General features: G+C 36.8%; 2 protein-coding genes across 4 annotated transcripts in view; one reads left to right on the top strand and one right to left on the bottom strand.

Moving 5' to 3' along the window:
• Nucleotides 1-1,451: 1,451 nt before the first annotated feature.
• On the bottom strand, nucleotides 1,452-19,052 carry LOC111869689 (golgin subfamily A member 6-like protein 22). Of its 3 annotated transcripts, none has more exons than XM_023861383.2 (10): nucleotides 18,453-19,052; nucleotides 14,312-14,505; nucleotides 12,728-12,922; nucleotides 11,260-11,444; nucleotides 10,961-11,078; nucleotides 10,546-10,716; nucleotides 10,263-10,384; nucleotides 9,354-9,597; nucleotides 5,617-5,790; nucleotides 1,452-2,786 (listed from the first exon to the last, which is right to left on the bottom strand). In XM_023861383.2, the coding sequence occupies exons 2-10, from the start codon at nucleotides 14,375-14,377 to the stop codon at nucleotides 2,685-2,687; spliced, it is 1,377 nt and encodes a 458-aa protein (XP_023717151.1). In that variant the 5' UTR covers nucleotides 14,378-14,505; nucleotides 18,453-19,052; the 3' UTR covers nucleotides 1,452-2,684. The 3 variants fall into 3 exon arrangements, with proteins under 3 accessions (XP_023717151.1, XP_033609404.1, XP_023717152.1); XM_033753513.1 differs by lacking the exon at nucleotides 18,453-19,052 and adding an exon at nucleotides 16,120-16,245; XM_023861384.2 differs by lacking the exon at nucleotides 12,728-12,922 and having other exon boundaries at nucleotides 18,453-19,051.
• Nucleotides 16,543-20,316, top strand: part of LOC111869684 (reversion-inducing cysteine-rich protein with Kazal motifs) — a 286,372-nt gene continuing 282,598 nt past the window's right edge. Inside the window, exon 1 of the mRNA XM_033753512.1 lies at nucleotides 16,543-16,624. The gene's annotated coding sequence lies outside the window, so the exon portion shown is untranslated. The remainder of the gene's footprint in view (nucleotides 16,625-20,316) is intronic.

Below are 20,316 nucleotides of genomic sequence, written 5' to 3'. Positions count from 1 at the left end.
ACATAAGGTCTGCAGTTTTCCATATTAAATAAAAGTAAGTAGAACAAAGATTCTTGTCCAACATGAAGATGTTGATTGATTGCTGGCTGGTAATCAACTTCTAATACATATATATATGACAAGGAAGATAGGAAGACCCAGGTTGGGATGGTTGGAGGATATACATGATGATCTCCATAAAATGAAAGTGAAAGGATGGGGAGGAAAGATGAAGAATAGAGAAGAATGGAGACAGATATTTCAGGAGGCCAAAGCTCACCCTGAGCTATAGTGCCGAGGGGAAGGAAGGAATGAAGGAATCAACTTACTTACTGTTACTGATTTTAGGCTTTTGTGGTGGTTGATTGTTGTTTTGGGATTAATTCTGTGCTTGGGCTCTTACATTATGTGGATGTGGGATGTTGCCAGTACTTGAGAGGTACATGCTGCTTCCATCTTCAGTGTCAAAAAGTGAGTAAGATAGGTGAGTTCCTCTGTATCCTTTTTTAAAAAATGACAGTATGAGGGTTGCCTTGTGTGGGCCAATAGGGACAGTGGAACTGGCCCTTTCAAGGAACAGAAGTTGACCAGAAACCTGACAGCTGCTGTTCCTGAGTGGTCACCCATCCAAATGTTCACAAGGTTGAACAATGAGAACAGTTTTGGTCCCTAGGACATAACACCACACTGTCCTTTGGAAGTCAACAGATATTTTGGAGGAACATATTCCCTGCATGTTGAAGTTTAAGTCAAGAAAAGCTTTGCTTACTGCCTGCTTCCTGGTGGTTTCTTGCTTGGTTTACATTCATGCCATTATATCCCAGAATACTCGTATAAGAATTCTTAATAATCTTTGCAGTGTGTTTGTCAAGTCCTACATTGCTTAACTAGACCACAAGATCCCATGTGAATGTGGGGCCACCTGCATTGGTGAGACAGGCTCCATGGTTGAAGAACAGAAGAAGCAGCACCAGTCAGACCTCTGGCTTTACTGATCCAGATTAGGTACCAACTCCTCCCCCTGGCTGTTTTTTAACCAGGATCTTACATATAAAAAGAAACCTATCATGCACACTTTCACCCTGAAGATATAGAGACATGTACTTATGAAACATCACCAACATTACCAACATCCATACTGTGTACCAACCCAAGAACAAAATTAAGATTGGCTACACATGTGATACAAATAATACATCAAGCATTAAAAACATAGCTTAAACTGTACTTGACCTATTTTTTGGTAGTGGTATTTCTCCCACAGGAAATGCAATGATTGTACCTCCATAAATATTGTCAAGAATTGTGGTAACAGGTTTCACCTCATGGAGTGGCAGTAAGGTAGGAGAGGTTTTATGGGACACTTCTTTTACATAACCTAAAAAGGGAAAGCTTTATCAGCTGTGGATTGTATTAAGAATCATTATCTTCTCTTTCACAAAGGAGGTGTAATGTTCCTTGATGTGATATCCAGATTCTGTAAGTTAGAAACTTTACTCAGACCAAAGCTAGGGTTACCTTATTCCTAAAAATGTATATGCATGATTGTGTGTACACATCTGCTTTCAGAATGCAGACAGTGGTTCTTGTTCTTTGTGTAACATCTGAAATACAAAAAGTTAATTGATTTAGTTGGCAGCATCATTTTTCTAAAAATGATATGGCAGGTTTCAGATTTTTATTACCAACCAAGTTTGTTTCAGGTTTAGTTAAATATTGGTTTTGGTTCTTTTCACAGTACTGTGATTGCCTGTAGATTCTGATAAAAATCTTGCCAAATTCAAGGCTGTGTGGACTTCAGCTGATGGATATAGGACTACAAGAAAGTGATTTGTTCTAATGATTATTAACATGTTAGGTTTAGCTCAAGTTCATATAGACTTGAACCAACTGAAACATCGGTTTGAATCACTTAAGGTTAACCAGAGTGGTTTTTCACATTACCCAGGTTGGTTCCAATTCCTACTTTAAATATGAATGAGCGTATATTTTATAGTGGCAGAAATGTTTCAAATAACAAGAATGCAATGCAGTATTCTAGTCTGTTGACTTATAGAAAAGGAAACAGTTTTGTCTTATGTCCTGTAAAATAGGATTTTGTTCCTGCACACCCATTCATCTAAGTTCCTCGTAGTTTACTGATGTTGCTGTTACCTAAATGTAAAGAATATTCATTATTATTTGTGTTGTATATTACTCTGTAGTAGTATTATACAACTGTCAACATTAATTAATTAATTAATGGGACTGAGTGAGAACAGTTCTCAGTTTAAAGTGTGTCTGTATGATATATTTTATTTTGAATGTTTCAACATTGAAGGACATTGATGTACAATGGTAACAGCGTAAATCTGACAGTATTGTATTTCAATCTGAAGATACTGCTCAGTTTTCTATTTCTCATTTTTTACTTATAAATTGTGACTTAAAAGAAATACATTATTCTTAAAGTATTTTATGTTCTCTGATTTCTTTAATGGTTTCAACAGTTCCTTTTAATTCCTAACTAAATTCTCTTTTGTGATATTAGAAGCATTCTTAGAATTCTGAACAGACTGTTATGTCAGACATCAGGCATAACATGTAAGGTATGTATAAGAATCATAAATGTATAAATGTGAAATTGTTAACAGATTTTATGACTTCACTTTAGAATTTCTCGGTAATTATTTCTGCATTGCAAATGGTACACGGTATCCCCAGGATCAAGGTTGTGTTTTCTCTGCTTGTGGACCAAATGTTATCTTGGATTCTGTCATAGCTGGATTCTTCTGACTTCTGGTGAGGCCACTTTTCTTCTTATAATCCTGAAAAGTATTAACATTACCTTACAGTTTACCTTCAGACAGATTATATATATTATATAATGTATGGATTATGGTATAATATGAGGTATGAAAAGAAGGGTCAGAAATAGCACAAGCTTTCACACTTCCCTGAGAACATTCATGCTAATTATAATAGTCTCAATGTTATTTCATGTTGCAAAGCTGCAAAAGAAAAATGCAGGTGCCTGTACCCCCAATAATGAATGTCTCATATTTTCTGAAGCTGAACATAAGTATTGCCAGTATGGGTCTTTAGGAGAAAAGTTATGAAAATATAAATTGTAATTAGGTGATTTAATTTATATACTTGATACTGCATATTTCTTTAGTTCCCTGTTCATGTGCTCTCATGTGACCCTGACTATTTGCCTCTAAACAGGACTGTAGGAAGCTCAGTTTGTTTATTCTGTTTCTATTATATAGCTACAAGCTATGTTACATACCAAACCTCCAATGTCAAAGCATATAGGAGTTTCAATTTCACCTAAGCACTAAGTGGAGTTGAGTGGTCAGCTTTGCTCAGCCCACTTTACTGCTGGCAAAAATACTTGGTACTGACTGGGTAGAAGGCTTGCTGGATCCCAGAGCTATTCTGGATGTCATGATGAAAAGAAAACTCCAGACACATCTACATGAATATGATTTCAGGCATCCAGGCAAGAGTGCCCATTCCACTGGACAGTTGGTGGAAACTGAAGAGTTCTTATTAAATATTATGACTTGGTTACAGCTATAGCTGGCCGCTGACATACAGCTGCCACAACTCTTGCTCGAGATGACTTCTTTATCTCAGGGATATGGGTGCTTCAGATATGGGAGTCGAACACACTTCGGGATTCATGAATTACGAGGTCTCCAGAACACACCATGTATTGCAGTTTTAATTTAAAATTTCGTACAGTGATCAATCTTCAAGTTAGTCCTCCAAGCTAGCCGCTCCATCCATCCTACTCGCTACCCCTACTGTAAAACACTTCTCTGATTTCTGTCTACGTTTAACCAACCATCCTCCTCCACTCCCTATAACTGACTGCCCTCTCTTTACAAGTCCCCCACTGGGCATAAAACAAAACAAGAAAAATAACAAGAGAAAGCCGAGGGTCAAGCCTGGCATCTGTCCTCCATTCGTATTTTTCGAGATGCCCAACATAAAGCTTTTTAGGTCTTCAAGGCACGTGAGCAGGGAACCCAAGACCCCTCCTGGCTGGTCTCGCACAATGTCAGCCCATGGGTTTATGACACTAGGAGCAAACTGGCGACATTAGGGACAATAGTGGCACCCTAAGCCTAAGCAAGACAATAGTTGAATTACAACTAGACGTTCGCAGGATAGTATCTCGCCGGAGGAGCATCTCTCAGGGCGTGAAACAATGCATAAATTGGTCACGCCCTTAATTAAATAATTTTTGCGCGGGACGTACGGTTACACAGTGTTGTAAAGTAACATGCCTTGCATCTGCACTGAAGCGGATATTTTTAGGTGATTATGTATGGATTTGTGTACCTTCTGACATTTGAAATACCAAGTGAATGGATATATGTGTACAGAATGAAACCTTTTTAAGGTTTCTTTGACGAGCAGGGATATGAACAAGAAACTGGGTCAAATCTTAAATGGAGACAATTTAACACTGATTTAATTCACTAGGGATCTTAATAGTTATAGTTAAATGATGGAACACTTTAAATCAAGGAACCATAAATAGGTGTTCCACTGTATGCCTGTATATGGGGAGGGAGACCATAAGTTTTCATTTATAAATTAATGAAATTATATATTGACAGAAACAAGATAACATATTTGACTTCAGATGTAATACTGGCTTCAATAGAGGTGACTGCACATCCAGTGGTAGAATTTAATAATAAAAGCACTGAAATTCACTAATTATATTATTATAGTGACTAACTAAAGTGTATGGAATTCTTTCAGATTTACTGTTTACTGGAGAAAATACCTGAGATCTCTTTTTCAAAGTGGTTCTTGGTTTTCAGATGCAGATCACTGAAATCACTTAATCCCCAGACTCCCACATGTGATACAGAAATAACAATTTAATTAAGTTCTGTTAAAAACAAAATAATTTGCAGAAGATTGCCATCTTTAAAGTAGTGTTTAAATATCTGTAATGTTTGTTACACTAACAGTCAGTTAATTTGAAAAAATAGTTCTAGTCACTAATACTTGTACAATCCTATAATCCTCTGTAAAGAAGGATGAGATGGGCAGGTATGTAGGTTGCATGAGGAATTCCAGAAACGCATACAATACTTTGGTTTGAAATCTCCAAGAGAGAAGATAATTTTGAAGACCTAGGCATAGAGCACATGTGTCAGTTCAGTGGTAATTCTTATGGTTCAGTGAAACTGAGCAATCCCTTGGCAAGTTGAGTAACTATCAAAATTTCAAAAAAGATCTTGTACGATAATAGTTAGTTTTGTTAGTTATTTAAATTTCATGAACCAGAGAATTTCATGACAACTAACAGAAAAACTAAAGGTTGCTCAAAATAAGTCATGTGAAATTTGTTTTGTTAATTATTTAATTACTTGGTTAGAAAACTATGGGAAGAAATCCACTTCCATTTTTAATTAAATACACCATATTATATACCATGTAATGCTTTACTAAAATTACACTCTTCTCACTGGGCTAAAAGGGACAAAACTGAAAAGTATGAGGGAGGAAATACCTAAATTCTGTGCAAAGTTCTTTCCAGATGTTTGGTTCCAGGTCAGTGGTCTACTTACTGTCACATCATTTATCAGTGCTGTATTTTCTTTCTCAGTATTCAGTTTTGTAACTCACCTGTATGGCACGCAATATTGGATACAGATTACGCCCTTTCTTTTTTGACTCATCTATAATTTCATCAGCATAATCGAAGAAAGCCTTCTTATCTTCATCATACACTTTCAATGTCTGTCTGAGAGCTTTCTTTTCTTCTTCACGGTCTTTCCTAATAACCTCCTCCTTTTCTTTCTGCAGAATTGAAATAGAATGCTTTCAATATAACGAGATTAAATTACATTTGTGTTCCTGATTTTTTTTTTTAATTTACAACATACGCAGTACTTAGAAATTCTGTTACATGTTCATTCCATGACTTTGAGAAGTAAGTCACTGATTNGCAATGCACGATGGAGCTTCTGCAGCGTCTGGACATAACGAGCAGCATTGATGGTTTGCCCAGGTTCCAGGAATTCGGCCAGAATAAACCCATCTGCACCCCAGAAGACTGTGCCCATCACCTTCGCAAGCTGATGGCACTGTCTTTGCCTTCTTTTTTGATGGAGAATGAAAATGGTGCCATTCCATACTCTGCCGTTTCGTTTCAGGCTCGAAATGGTGAAACCAGGTTTCGTCACCTGTCACAATACAGAGCATGCACACACTTCCATAAGCATGCTGAAGTCTCTGGTGAATTTCTGCAGCAGGGATTTCCTCATTCACAAGCAATTCGATGACAGCACGCTGGCGAAACAACATATCGTCAGCCATTTTGTTAGGAGTGATGCTGGTCACTTGATGCAAGCTATTGACGTCACAAGACACTCAAGGTTGAACACAACAGCTGGTTCCACCTACCACCGTACTCTCTTTCGTCTGCTGTTCCCAGGTTGCATGTAAAAAAAAGTTGCTCATGACTTTCGGTATGACCTATGTATATATGAGAAGAATGATGGAAAATGAAAGAGAATTCAGAATATGATATTCTGATAAAGTTTGGGATACCAATGAAACTAGTTAGGTTGATTAAAATGTGTTTAAATGAAATAGTAAAGTCCGTGTAGGTAAACATTTGTCATAAATTTCCTATCCAGAATGGTCTAAAACAAGGAGATGCTTTATCGCCACTCCTTTTCAACTTTGCTTTAGAATATGTCATTAGGAAGGTCCAGGGAAACCAGGTGGGACTGAAATTAAATGGGACACATTAGCTGTTGGCCTATGCCGATGAATGAATCGACTGGGTGATAATGTAGATACCATAAGGAAAAACACACAAACTTTACTTGTCGCAAGTAGAGAGGTTGGTTTAGAAGTAAACACTGAGAAAACTAAGTATATGTTGCTGTCTCGTCACCAAAATGCAGGGCAAAATCATGATATAAAGATAGGAAACAGATGTTTTGAAAATATGGCACAATTCAGATATTTGGGAACAATGATAACAGCTCGAAACCTGATTCAGGAGGAAATTAAGGGGAGATTGAACTCAGGTAATGCTTGCTACCATTCAATCCAGAACCTTTTGTCTTCTCGTCTGCTGTCCAAAGACATAAAAATTAGAATATGTGGGCCTGTATGGGTGTGAAACTTGGTCTCTGACGTTAAGGGAGGAACATAGACTGAGAGTGTTTGAGAACAGGGTGTTGAGGAGAATATTTGGACTGAAGAGAGATGAAGTGACAGGAGGTTGGAGAAAACTGCATAATGAGGAGCTTCTTAACTTGTACTCTTCTCCAAGTATAATTAGAATGATCAAGTCAAGGAGGATGAGGTGGGCAGGGCATGTAGCACGAATTAGGGAGACGAATGTGTATAGGATATTGGTGGGAAAGCCAGAAGGAAAGAGACCACTGGGAAGACCAAGTGGCTCAGGATAGGGACCAGGGGAGGGCTCTTGTGAACACGGTAATGAACCTTCAGGTTCCATAAAATGCTGGGAAATTCTTGAGTAGCTGCAGAATTAGCGGCTCCTCCAGAAGGGCTCAGCCATATTCATAATATGGTATTTTATTTTATGCCACTTAATGTAGCATACCTCTCACTTCTACACGTCCACCTGCATTTTCAACACATTTACACAGCGTAACTTTGACACTGCCCAGTTGTTGTATGCAGGAAGTCATGCAGAAATTCAAAGCTCTTGAAATTTCTCTTAAATTAATCTCTTCCCCTTTCACCATCCTCAAATGATGGTAAGTCAAGGCTTCTCACTAAACATTGTTTCAGATGTTAAGCCATTTCCCTGGAAGTATCTATCTAGCCACTGATGTACTGGAATAACAAAGTGAGGTGGTGCCCTGTCTTGCACAAAAATTATGTTTTTGTGATCTCCCACTCTGTGACAGCTGGTCACTTCACTTAACATATAAAGTTTACCCTGTCATCATCATCTTTGTATTACAATTTCTGATAGTCTTTGGTCAAGAGTGGTGTGCCTCCCTCGCTCCCATCCACCACTCTTGAACTTGCTCAGTGAAATCCCACACTTCAAAGGATGATGCAGTTTTTGCATATTCACTCACAGACAAGTGATATGCCATGTTGTGTCCTTCTAACTGACAAGTATTAGGTTGTGCTAGTAGGCCAGTGCATGAAGTGTAACACCACTGGGGCCCAGAGATGTCAGTTGGAAATATAGGCGAAAAGGAACAAATACACCAGGCTGTGAGGTATGTCATATTAAGTGGCATAAAATAAACTTCCATTGCCTGAAAATCATTTCACTTTTACATTATTCTTCCGGTATTTATCAGAAAATCAAACTAGAGAGTTACATTTCAATCATCCTGTAAAAAAAAGGTAAAGTTGTTCATGTACTTAACTAATTAAGCATTAGGCTATGAAGGCATATGGGGAAGTGGATATACAGATCCACATTTTCTTGACCTTGGCACTAACTGGGAGTGGTCAGCTTCAGGCCCTTGCTGCTTTAATCCCGGGAAAGAGCCCCCTGCCCCCACTGAATAGGAGGCTGGCTGGCATCCAGAGGTGGTCTGGATAATGTGGAGAAGGGAAAATTCTTGACCCTACTGGGACCAAAACTCTGACCCCTTGATTGTCCAGCCTGTAGCCAGTCACTACACCGACTATGCTATCCTAGCTCATACAATGGGATTATAAAACAACAAATTTGTACTAGAGCAGTTTATCCTGTGTTTACCCCATTTCCTCTTCATTTAATTTTACAAGTCCCTTCGTTGTCCAAACACAGTCATTTCATGTGAAAGATGATCTAAGTATACATGGGAAGATGTATTAAATTGGATCTTAAAGAAACAGAATATGAGAGTATAAACCCAGTTTAACTTATTCAGGGTAAGACCCTGTGGTAGGCTTTTGTGAATGGACTAATAAACCTTTGGGCTTCATAAACAATGAGAAACTTCTTGACCAGATTAATGACTATGAGCTCAATGGAGTTAGTTTCCCACATTTCAGGCACAGCTAAAACAATACATTCAGAACCAAGGTCTGTTTCCTTATTGTCAGAGATATATATATTTATATGATGATAGAGATCAATTGAAGAAGAAAAAAGAACATTATGTTCGCAGTCATGATTACATCAAAAATAGATACACAGCCACCCAGGATTCAGCACAAGGGTGTCAAAGTGACAATTTAAAATTCCTTCAGAATTGTAAATCACGAAGGAAAGAAGCCTTGGGTGTCCAGTTCTCATCTGCAAGCTGTAGTACCTCCATACCAAAAGGCTTCTGAATTGCAAGGACTTTTCGTACTTGTACTTCCATCAGCAGTTTTGTACACATGTATGCAGCACATAAAGATTCCAATACATAAACGTAACTTACAATTTGTTTTTCATAACTGTTTTGGGTTTCTTCTGCATCTTTAATGTTCTTCTCATAGCTCTCTTTGTAAATTTTTTGGTTGGCTTCATTCTCCTTTAATCTCTGTATTATTTCCAGTTTCCTTAATTCTTGTTTGTGTTTCTTGGATTGTGCCTCCTGTTTCAAGAATTCTTTATAAGATTTTATCATTTCCTCTTTTAAGTACTTCTCATGTTCTAGTTTCTTCAGTCTCTTCTCCTCTGCTCTATATTTCAGAATAAATGAAGAAAATGTGTTAATCAAATAAATGGACTTAACTTGGTTCATCCTGGTGGGTCACACTAGTAATTATATATAAGATTTTTAACCACTGTCCAGTGTAAATTGATAAATGTGTAGAAGAAGTGTAACAACACAAAAAAAAATTAGTTCTAGATTAGAAAAAATTTCACATTACTTTGTAAATAGAATTATTCTAAAAATGTTTTATTTTTTAACAAATCAATGTACATCTTAGTATTAACTAAAAGGTATAATATTTATATCTATGATATGGTAATAGTAGTTTCCATTATGTGTTGATAATATCCTTCTGAAGATGGTTTTTTTGACCGAAACATGTGAAGGATGAAAAATTAAAAACACAACTTTTATCAATCACACTGGATGGTGGTTAAAAATCTTATATACAAATAATATCTTTTTAAAGTCAGTTTTATAGTATCATATCATGGAAATGAATAATCATGGAGTCATTTCACCAATTGTTAAACTTTTAACATGTCAGGTGTAAGTGAAATTATTACATCTCCTTAAATGGATAATTGTGATTTCAGCATGAAGTGGACAAGAAATTAAAATGGTGGTACTGTGTAAAGTGTCAAAAGAGTGGCTTATATTCCATGACTTTGAATTAATATAATATCTTACATTGCCTTCTTTTCTGCGGCTGCTCTCTCTATTATTGCATTGTCATCATCTTCCTTTTTCTGTATGAGCTGAGCTAGATAATCTCTGACTTTTTCTTTCCTGCTTAGTGAATCATTTATAAGCTGTAGAAAATAGATGACAATATTTATAGTGACTGCCCAAGAAATGACACATTTTTAAGGTAATCTGCAATTTTGTATGGTACATATTACAAGCTTATCTTCCATTTTTAAGTACTACATAATAGCATTAAGAAACTGAAAATAAATGTGTAATTGCTTACTTCCTCTACTTTATCTTTCTGCATTTTTTCAATTTTTCGTTTGGACCTTCCATATATTTCAATAAGTTTCTGTTCTAGCTCTTCTTCATGTTTCTTTGTTTCTTTGAACTCTTTCTCTTTGTCCAGAAAATCCTTGATCTGTTGTCTGAAAGTTTCCTTCTTCTTAACAATCTGAAAGTTTAAAGTGTGATTAAGCAACAAAGTTTCACAGTTGATTTTTATGGGTCTCAGAGCATCAGCATATGTAACTGACCCAACGTTCCTCCTACAACCTGAAATCTAGTAGAATTAAATTTGTTTATGTTAATAACAGTAATCAGTTTTTTTTATTTACCCTTGGCACCATGAAATTAAATTTAAATTGAATGTCATCATTTACTACTTTAATTTAAATATATTTCATATTTCATCTCACCTCATCTTCTGCAGATTTCTCTGCCATTTCAATTTCTTTTCTCATGTTTATTAGAGCTTCTCTCTCCTGTTGTTTTCTCTGCTCCTCTTCCACTTTTATCCATTTTTTTTCTTTGATTCTATGGAAAATACATTACCAAATAGTTATTTGCCCTTTTACTTGTTAACATAATTTCATAATATGAATAGTTGAATAAACCGAGGAATAATCCTCCGAACCTATTTAAAATCTCTTTGAAATAATTGCTCAAAAATAGTACATAATTTAAGATGGAACCTGTATGTTTCACAAAGACTTACTGTGCTAGTAAATCTTCTTTATTCTTGTTCATCTTTTCAGTCCTCTTCCTCTCTTCTAGTTGTTTCTCTTTCTTATATCGTTCTACATCTTCTTTACATTTCTCTGCATATTCCTCTTTTTTCTTCTCTTCCAGTGCCTTTAATTTCTCATTGTATTTAATCTGTGCCTCTCGTACTCTTAGGATCTGTAATTTGTTATTTTTACTTATTTGTATTTATTATACTATACTAGTGGTACTAAATCACGCAAAATAACAACATGGGCTAGGCATGTAGCATACATGGGGAGACAAGGAATATTTCAAAAATTGTTTGGAGACATAGAAGGAAAAAATAATTTTTGGAGATTATTTGTAGATGGGCTATTAAAATACATCTTGGAGGAATAGTTTTTGAGGATGTCATCTGGGTTGATCTGCCTTACAAAGAGGTCCAATGTACTCTTTGTGAACACAGAATGTGTTATATCTCAGATGCGAACTGCTAGATGGTGTGCACATGAGTGATGATCTTGGGATGAGAGAGAACAAATGGCTGATGCGTTTGCACATGGGCAGTTTCCATTGTTCAAAATATCTAGTGGTTGTAGTAACAAATACAATCCATGAATGTGGAACAGGTATCATTTTCTATTAGTATTTCAATGGTAAGACTCAAAAGAATGCCTTTTGGTTCAACAACAACTGGAATTTACTGGTCAGCTTAACTACCAAATTATCCAAGGTAAACTTTGCATCATGGATTCAGTTCTAAGTAATTTATCCACAAAACCTTAAGTATCTGTATTTTCAGTTTTTGAAGTGAGACAAGATTAAATGGAAGGGCCAAAACAATCCCTTCTGTATTTCATACAAACTGTTACTTATGATAACAATGAAACAAGGGGGAGTGAGCAGTCAAAGATTTTTCCAGTCTCTCCATTAGTAAACTGCTAATCCACCATCCTCCTTATTATGATAATTATCTTTGCAAATCAAAAGTACTGAATCGTATTATTTTATGCTAAACTCATGTTGAAACCAATCATCTTGTGTCTTCTCCAAATTTTCAAGAGTTTCTCATACCATTCCATCATAATTTTTCACTGCCTTCTATATGCTGTCAGGGCACATGGTAGCATACTTGATTGAGGCACTATGCTATAAGAAAGAAGGTTGCAGGTTCGATTCCTGATGAGGTCATTGGATTTTTCAGTTGACCTAACCTTTCCAGCTGCACTATGGCTTTTGGGCCAACTCAGCCTCTAAGAGAAATGAGTACCAGGAATCTTCCTGGGGGTAAAGGGCCAGCCATCATGTAAGGCTGACACTCTTACCACCATCTGTGAACCAACTGTCTAGAAAATGGGGCAGCTTCAACATCTCACTACCTTGTGGGCCTCCTAAGCATGCTACAGGGATAGCTTTATTTTCTTTTTACATCCTGTTTTCTCCCATGTGAAATACTATGTATTTTTTTATTGGAGTACCTCTGAAAATCTGAGGCCTTGATTCAGGACTTTAACGTTGTCCTGGTTGTAAAACAGGGATTTTTGACACTTCTTAAGATACTCTCTTCTCTCTGCTTCTTGCTCCTTTCTAAATGCTTTTTGGGCATCAATCCTCCTCTTCTCAATAGCTTCAAGTCTTGCTTTACTAGCTGCTAACCTTCGTTCTTGCATATTCTGTGGGAGATATTTACTTCTATTAACGTGACTTGTAATTATTATTGCTAACGTTATAGATTAAGATTGGGTTTCTATGTCATTAAAGTTAACCAGCTGATTCCAGAGGAAAGTGGCTTAAGGTTTCTTTTCTCAAAGATGTATGTGTATAATAGGGTAAAGCAGGCATGTCAAACTCAACTTGTATAGAGGGCCACCTCAGCCCTATAATAGTCCAGGGCCACACTTCAAAATAGAAATATACATTAGATTTTGATACAAGGAAATTTAATTCTATTTATTATTTAGGAATAATTTCAATATAATTACCTAAGTCACATATCTTACAGTTTTAAAAAGCAAGAGAATGCCATTTTTGACAAGTATCAAACAGCTTTTCAATATGTAAAAAGAGAGATTACACAAGAAATGATGTTAGAAATAGCAAAACATTGAATTTCCTGCATCCTGCTAATTTATGTCTGCGTGATACTACTTCTTGTCTTCTGGTCTGTTGGAAAATTGTCTTTACAAAAAATATTTCTATTAACATTTTAATATTGATTTTAATATCAATTAGCTCTAAAAGTTGAGGAACCGCACTTTGTGGCTATGGGGGCCGCATGTTTGACATGGCTGGGGTAGAGCCTCAATTCTGTAAATGTATTTATAACAAAAATTAAGATTTTGTTGGATAAATGGCAAGACAGCCAGGATAGCTTAGTTATTATACTAACTGGCTACAGCCTGGAAGACCAGGGTTCAATTCTCTGCAGACCCAACTGTATTTAGACTGGATCTTGGGCCCAACCAGCCTCCTATCTAATGATATCCTGGGGCTCTTTCATGAGGATTAAAGTAGCCTGAGCATTAACGTAATCACTCACCTCAATCTAGTGCCAAGTTTAAGAATACTTGCAGCTATACTTCCAGTCCCCATACATGTGCAGTTTGATGCTGTATTAAAGACGGACAACTTTACCGTTTACCATCACTTAACAGAACTGATAATTATATTTTATGAATTTAAATATGCGAGGTGTATATTGATACTTAGAAATGAGGTATTCTGGATCAGCAGCACATCACACTTCTGGGTTATCGTATTCTATATCATCAGCACACAATATTATATTATCTGTATATGATTCGGTAATTTAAACATAATAACATTCCTTATTGTCGTTTTTTAAATTAACATCATGCAGTGCATTTTTGTGAAGACAATACGATGGAATGGTAAGATTCCACATCAGTAACCACTGAAGATAATCATGCAGTATTTTAGAAGGAGAAGGTGTTATGACATAACCTCCCACCCCAAATGAAATTGGTTATGCCACAACCTTAAAAATGTCCTCATATTTTTATCCCCCTTTGAAAACATATCCAAGTTTTGTACTTCCTTACCTGCAATGTATTTTCCCAATCTTTTATCATTAATTTTGATTTCTCTTTTAATTTTTCTTGTAACATATGCTGCTGTTCACTATATTCCTCATCCTTTTGCAGTAATTGTGTTTGTGCTCTGATCCTGTCCCATTCTGATTTGTGTATCACAAGTGCTTCCTTTCTTTCCAGTTTTCCAGTGCTGCAATCTTTTTCTGGAAGATCAATGAATACAGAATACATAGTTCTGAGTTGCAAAATAAATGTTACAGTTATGTCTCAACAAGAAGTACTTAATCGGTACTTTTTCACTGATTGCTTCTTTATTTCAGTACAGAAGATATCTCTGAATGTAAATAAACAAATGGTTACTAATGGCAACAGTTGCCTAGCTACGAAGTAACACATACTCAGATGAATGAGAAATCTTGTCGCTGTCAATAAAAATTAATTTAATGACAATAGGAGCTGGAGGTTAGGATCAACTCAGGTCTTTTAAGGAGCATACAAGCAAGAAAAATTAAAAATTCACATACAAATGTCATTATGTGTCTCTGTGCATCTGGCAGCAATAGTGTTCATATTACTTGACTGATTTCAATAAAACCTTGTATGGCAGATCTACACCATATTTCATAAAACTATTTTGGTTTTGGTATTTATTTTTTTCTCTTTGTGGTTTATTTTATGAAGCTTTCAGTACCTAGACTATTTAGTACTGAATGGTAGGAAAATTTAAGAGTGATGGACTGGAAAGATTTAGAAAGGTGCTGTAATGTCCTAGGCAAGATACTATCCCAGAATTTTCTTGTGACTGAGGAAAACTACAAAAAGTCTCAGTCAAGGTACCCTCAGTCCTGACTGAGATTCGAACCAAGCACCTTTCGATTAAAATAAGGGCCTAAATGAACATAATCTAACCCCATGGAGCAAAGTTGTTTTTGAGAAATTAGCAGCCACTCAGCTAATAGGGAAATCTCCTAACCTCTACAGAACTCATATATTCATTACCTTCCACTTCAGTCCACAACTTTCACCCTCTTCCTTTTAATAGCCATTTTAATTCAATTGCAATACCTGCAATGGTAAATTTGACCTAGAATATAAGGGCCTCACTTTGTCTTATATGTATAAGAATTTAAATACATGAATGATAGTTTCATTCCTACACGTAGATTGTCCATATTGACTATATTCATCCCACTTGCTCCTTGTTTATTAAAGAATTCTAAGGAAGGAACAGGCCTTTGCATTTTTATACGAAGGTACAAGACAGCCAGCACGCCAGCATGAAGGTATAGTTGAGAAGAGCCATCGTCTAGGGTGGCACTGTAACAGCCCCTTCGTTTTTATTTGTTAACTGGAAATTAATTTCTGTGAAATTTTTGTCCATACCATGACCATTAATTGCCAGTAAACTAAACGTGTTATAGGCTATAATAAGCAAATAAATCTGTTTTAATATATGTAAAGGAAACGAAGCCTAATCTCTCTGAGACTACCATAACCTTACTGCCTTATTTAATGAAAATTATTCAATCGCCTTTCGGTTTCTAAGCCCTCAGACTACTTCTATATGCAGCTCAGCTTGTTTTTTTTTTATGTGGAACCCATTAAATCTTGTAGGAGAATAGTTGAGCCTTGGTATGTCTATATGCTGACAAACATACATTCTTACAGACTGTTCATTTTATCAAATGTACGGAGTTCTGACGATGATATACGAGTATAACAGCCGGGATTACTAAGTTTTTTAACATCTTTAGAATACCGGATGATGGATGAAAAACAAAAACAAAGAATTTAATTTAATGCTGAAAATTATTTACTTTCCAAACATACTGATGGTTCATAACTGCATGTAAGGCTTGTAGTAGTGAAGGCTACAGAGGGAGACTGGGGGGTTGTAAGCCTGCACCACGGTTCATCATTCACTTGTTCTGATTCTCTTCACTCTCAGACTTGTTTCAGTATAAGATCCCACTGGCGACTAGATGGCCTTCGATATTTTCCCTCTTGATTTGTACGCTATTTACTTGCAGTTTATTTAATATCGATAGTAACTCCGATTATATAGCGACAATGATCAGATGACTGAATCGGAAGTTGGAATGGTTGTGGAAGGTAGCAGTAATGCCTAATTTAAGATACTACCCGGGCAATGTAAGGGGCACTATCGATATCTTTAAGACAAACTGAAATTGGCTCCTTTTCTAAGTACGATAACTCGTTCATTTACGTCAGAGAGGTTTCCGTTCTGAGGGAGGGAAAGTGTGATGTGCTTCTCCAGTAATTGTTTTTAACTTTGCGGGTGATACAACAGCTTGCAGTACTGTGAGTTTGGTTCATAAGATAATTTTCAAGTATCCGTAGTTTTATACTAATTGGTTTGAATTACGCGACACCTAAAACATAAAAAAAGAACACTTCGCGCTTGTCTGCTTATTAAACAGGAAGTGCTGATACGGTCCCACAAGTTTCATTGCTTGAAATAATAATGAAATGTTCATTACGATTCCTCTAAGAATTTGCTAAATTCTGGGATTATAATTTCGACTTAAATATTATAGTACATCATTAGGAAATATATAAGCACTGTATACAATGTCCATTATGACGAAAAATCAATTGCTGCAAATTTCGTGAACATTTTGGCACTTTTTTAAGAGACGAGAACTTAGGCATTTGGGATATTTTAAAAGGAACAGTTTATTTAAAAGTTCACATGTGCTTGTTTTGAGGACGTTTAAGAGTCACGACAAATCCGTTGCTTTACATAAATTTTATAATTCCTAATTTACTATGTGATATGTTAAGATGTAGAACTGATAGTTTTTATCCATTTTAGATTTCCGGGTTATATGGCACCATTATGTACATATTAAAAGTAATCAAATTACAAGTTTAATAATATACATTAATAATTAGATACTGTGTAAAGATCATAGTAATTTATTTTCCATATTTCACCACCAGACCTTTAGAAAAGAGATGATTGCTTATTATTATTATTATTATTATCATCATCATCATCATCATTATTGCACGTAAATATACATGAATGGAATTGAATTGAATTATCATCATCATCATCATTATTATTATTAAATCTCTTCGATGTAATTTTGTAGCCATTTTTGTGCCACTTTTTATCATTGAAAGCGACACATTTATATTTCCACCATTTTCTAGCAGTTACGACCTAACATTTCAAGACTACGGAGTACATTGAGGTTATTTTCTAATAACACTGAATTATTATGAAAATACAAATTATGGAGTTTATCTAGACAATCCGCTCACAGATGGCGTTAAGATTGTCAGTCTTAGGCACCGGCCGCCATTTATGCCCCAGGACGACTTGTGTTAGAGGCTGAGTCGGTTTTACATCCATGTCAGAGTCGTTCCCACGAAATCCATGAAAGATATGTCACCAATAATTTCACACGACTTTCATCAGAAAGGATGAGCTCAGACTTACGAATATGTCGACGCTGAAAGGCAAGGTGTGTTCATTCAACTTTATTCATTTTGCACGTAGTTCATAAATTACAATGCTGATCGTAGGTGGCAGCTAGAACCTTGCAAATTTTATCGAGACGTGAAGTTTCAAGTATATAGGACAGGTTTCTGTTCTGAATAATGGCAGCTATAATCAGCGATAGCTTTATTCAGCAACGTAACCCCATAAAGTAGCTTCTCAACAAATATCCCAAACAGAGCACTGTTCTACCAGAGTAAGGTAGTCATATCATGTCACTGTACTAACAGCAGGGTTAACTACAATCGTTATGGAAACTGAATCCGTATATATTTTGCTCTCCAGCCAGATTGCAGCATTATAGTGCCCCACAAATAACAGGCTATACACATATTATGCAGGTGCACTACTTCATAATTTTCGTGATTTTAACGCATTACTGTAGGTCTATATTTCTTCTTGAACAGATTTTTCTAAGTTACGACAACTGTTAAGTTATCAGAACTAAGGCTAAGTAGGTTATGTTTATATTAGTTGTTATTAGTATATCAGGTTTGTGTTCAGGCACAAGAAATTTTCCACAATCATATAAAAGTACAGCATTCAATGACGCCACGTAGGCTTAACACAACGTAATGGGGTGCCGAAGATCAGTTCATATGTAACTGGCTCTGGGCTTACCTCTAGTACTCAAGGCGCTCTAGGCCCTCTAGGCCAGCTGTTGGTTAGCTATGGCGCTGTCTCATTTCGTCCCTTCTAAGAACGCTGGTGAGATGAGCTCTTTCTCATAAGCAGAAACTAGTTCAGCTGAAGATGAAATTTATTTATAATATCCAGTAAGATAATGAAAGCATAGGAACACAACATTCTCCTAGTATTCGTGGTTATTTAACTCTTATTAACACCCATATACACACATATTCGTAGCAGTTTGGTTTCATAGATTAAATAGGAACTAAAGATACATAACTATGATTTTATAACACGTTTTGTCACGGATGCTTCGTGAATATATGAGAGACGCGTAAAGACTTTGACTACGTCCACCATTCGAGAGTGTTTGCCTCTGCATATCTACGTTGATAGTGCGAACAGAAACATTCGAATCATAGCAATTCCGATTATAATTGGACCAGTTCTCTAGGAACACGTGATCAGTTCAAATATTCGCCAATCATAGACTTGCAAGTACTTTTCGATGTGCGAATATCATTGCGATATGGTCACATAACAGCGCGCACTCAGCCTGACTAGTCGTAACCGCAGCGTGCTTTGTACACATCATGCAGACCCAACAGTGCCCCAAGGCTGTAGAGCTGTAGAGCTGTAGAGTTTGCTGATACAGCAGTACTAAGCCGACATGTAATGAGATAACATTTATTTTAAGGATGCTAGAGTCTCGTGTTTGGGTTGTGCTCCAAGCTTCTTCAAGGCAAAATCGAAGTCGCGTTACGACTGACGGTGAGTCATTTCGTCTTGGAGTCGTATCCCGTCTGGAGCTCATGGCCAAATTTTATAAACTACATTTAAGAGGCAAACATAATTTATATAAAACCATGATAAGGCCAAGGACCGCCTCTGTGGTCTAGTGGTCAGAGTTCCTGGCTACAGATAAGAGGTCCCGGGTTAGATTCCCGGCGCTACGAGATATTCTGAGAAGTAGTGGGTCTGGAACGGAGTCCACTCAGCCTCGTGAGGATAATTGAGGAGCTACTTCAATAGAAAAGTATCGGCTCCGGTCTAGAAAACCAAGATGGATGGCCGTGGGGATCCGTTGCGCTGACCACGCGACACCCTCTTTCCGCAAAATTTGGCACAAAGTTCGTCGACAAGCGGCTGTCGCTTGCGGACTACAGGTCATCGAGTTTTTTTTATGATAAGGCCAGATATAGTTTAGCCTGCCAAAGAATTCTTGCAGACGGTGGCAGCAACAGTTGGTAGGAGGGATGGCCTGTTCCCCCACTCTACAATCTTAGCCTGCCTGCTGGCGCCCCACGCTGAACACTGTAGAACGAGTAACCCAGCCAATACTGTAAAAGATTTGGGACACCGTAAAGTTGGTAAAGGGAGCGTAGGAACGGAAGGTAGACGGGGTTGAGGACGATCAGTGAGATTTCTTTGCTCGGCTTCACTATAGGTGTAGAAATTCATTGGTCACCGTTCAGTGTTTGCTCCTGAAGATCTTTCAAAACAAAAGCAATTCCTCTGTTTCCTTTTTATTTGTGTGAAATTAAGTGTAATAATTCGGCGGCAACTTGAAATGTGTATTTACGCATTTCTTTCATGACGAAAATTCATTAGGTAGTCGTAGCATGTAGACAGTTGAAATGTGATGCAGCGATACTCCAGATCGCTCCCACTTGTGTGTGTGTGTGTGTGTACGTTGAATTTTACAAACATGAGAAAAACATGGACTACTATGGTTGGGTTTTAACAGTTTTTATTTACTATAAGTATAAATTAGTGAAAATATTTCAGAAATGTAGACCAAGTTTCAGATGGCTTTGCTATTTAAACGGGAATATTCAGCGGGAATTGGGTATAA

Source organism: Cryptotermes secundus, unplaced genomic scaffold (assembly GCF_002891405.2).
Source record: "Cryptotermes secundus unplaced genomic scaffold, Csec_1.0 scaffold1072, whole genome shotgun sequence".
Taxonomy (NCBI): domain Eukaryota; kingdom Metazoa; phylum Arthropoda; class Insecta; order Blattodea; family Kalotermitidae; genus Cryptotermes; species Cryptotermes secundus.
The sequence above is the reverse complement of the archived record's forward strand: the minus strand, read 5'-3'. Positions and strand labels throughout refer to the sequence as shown.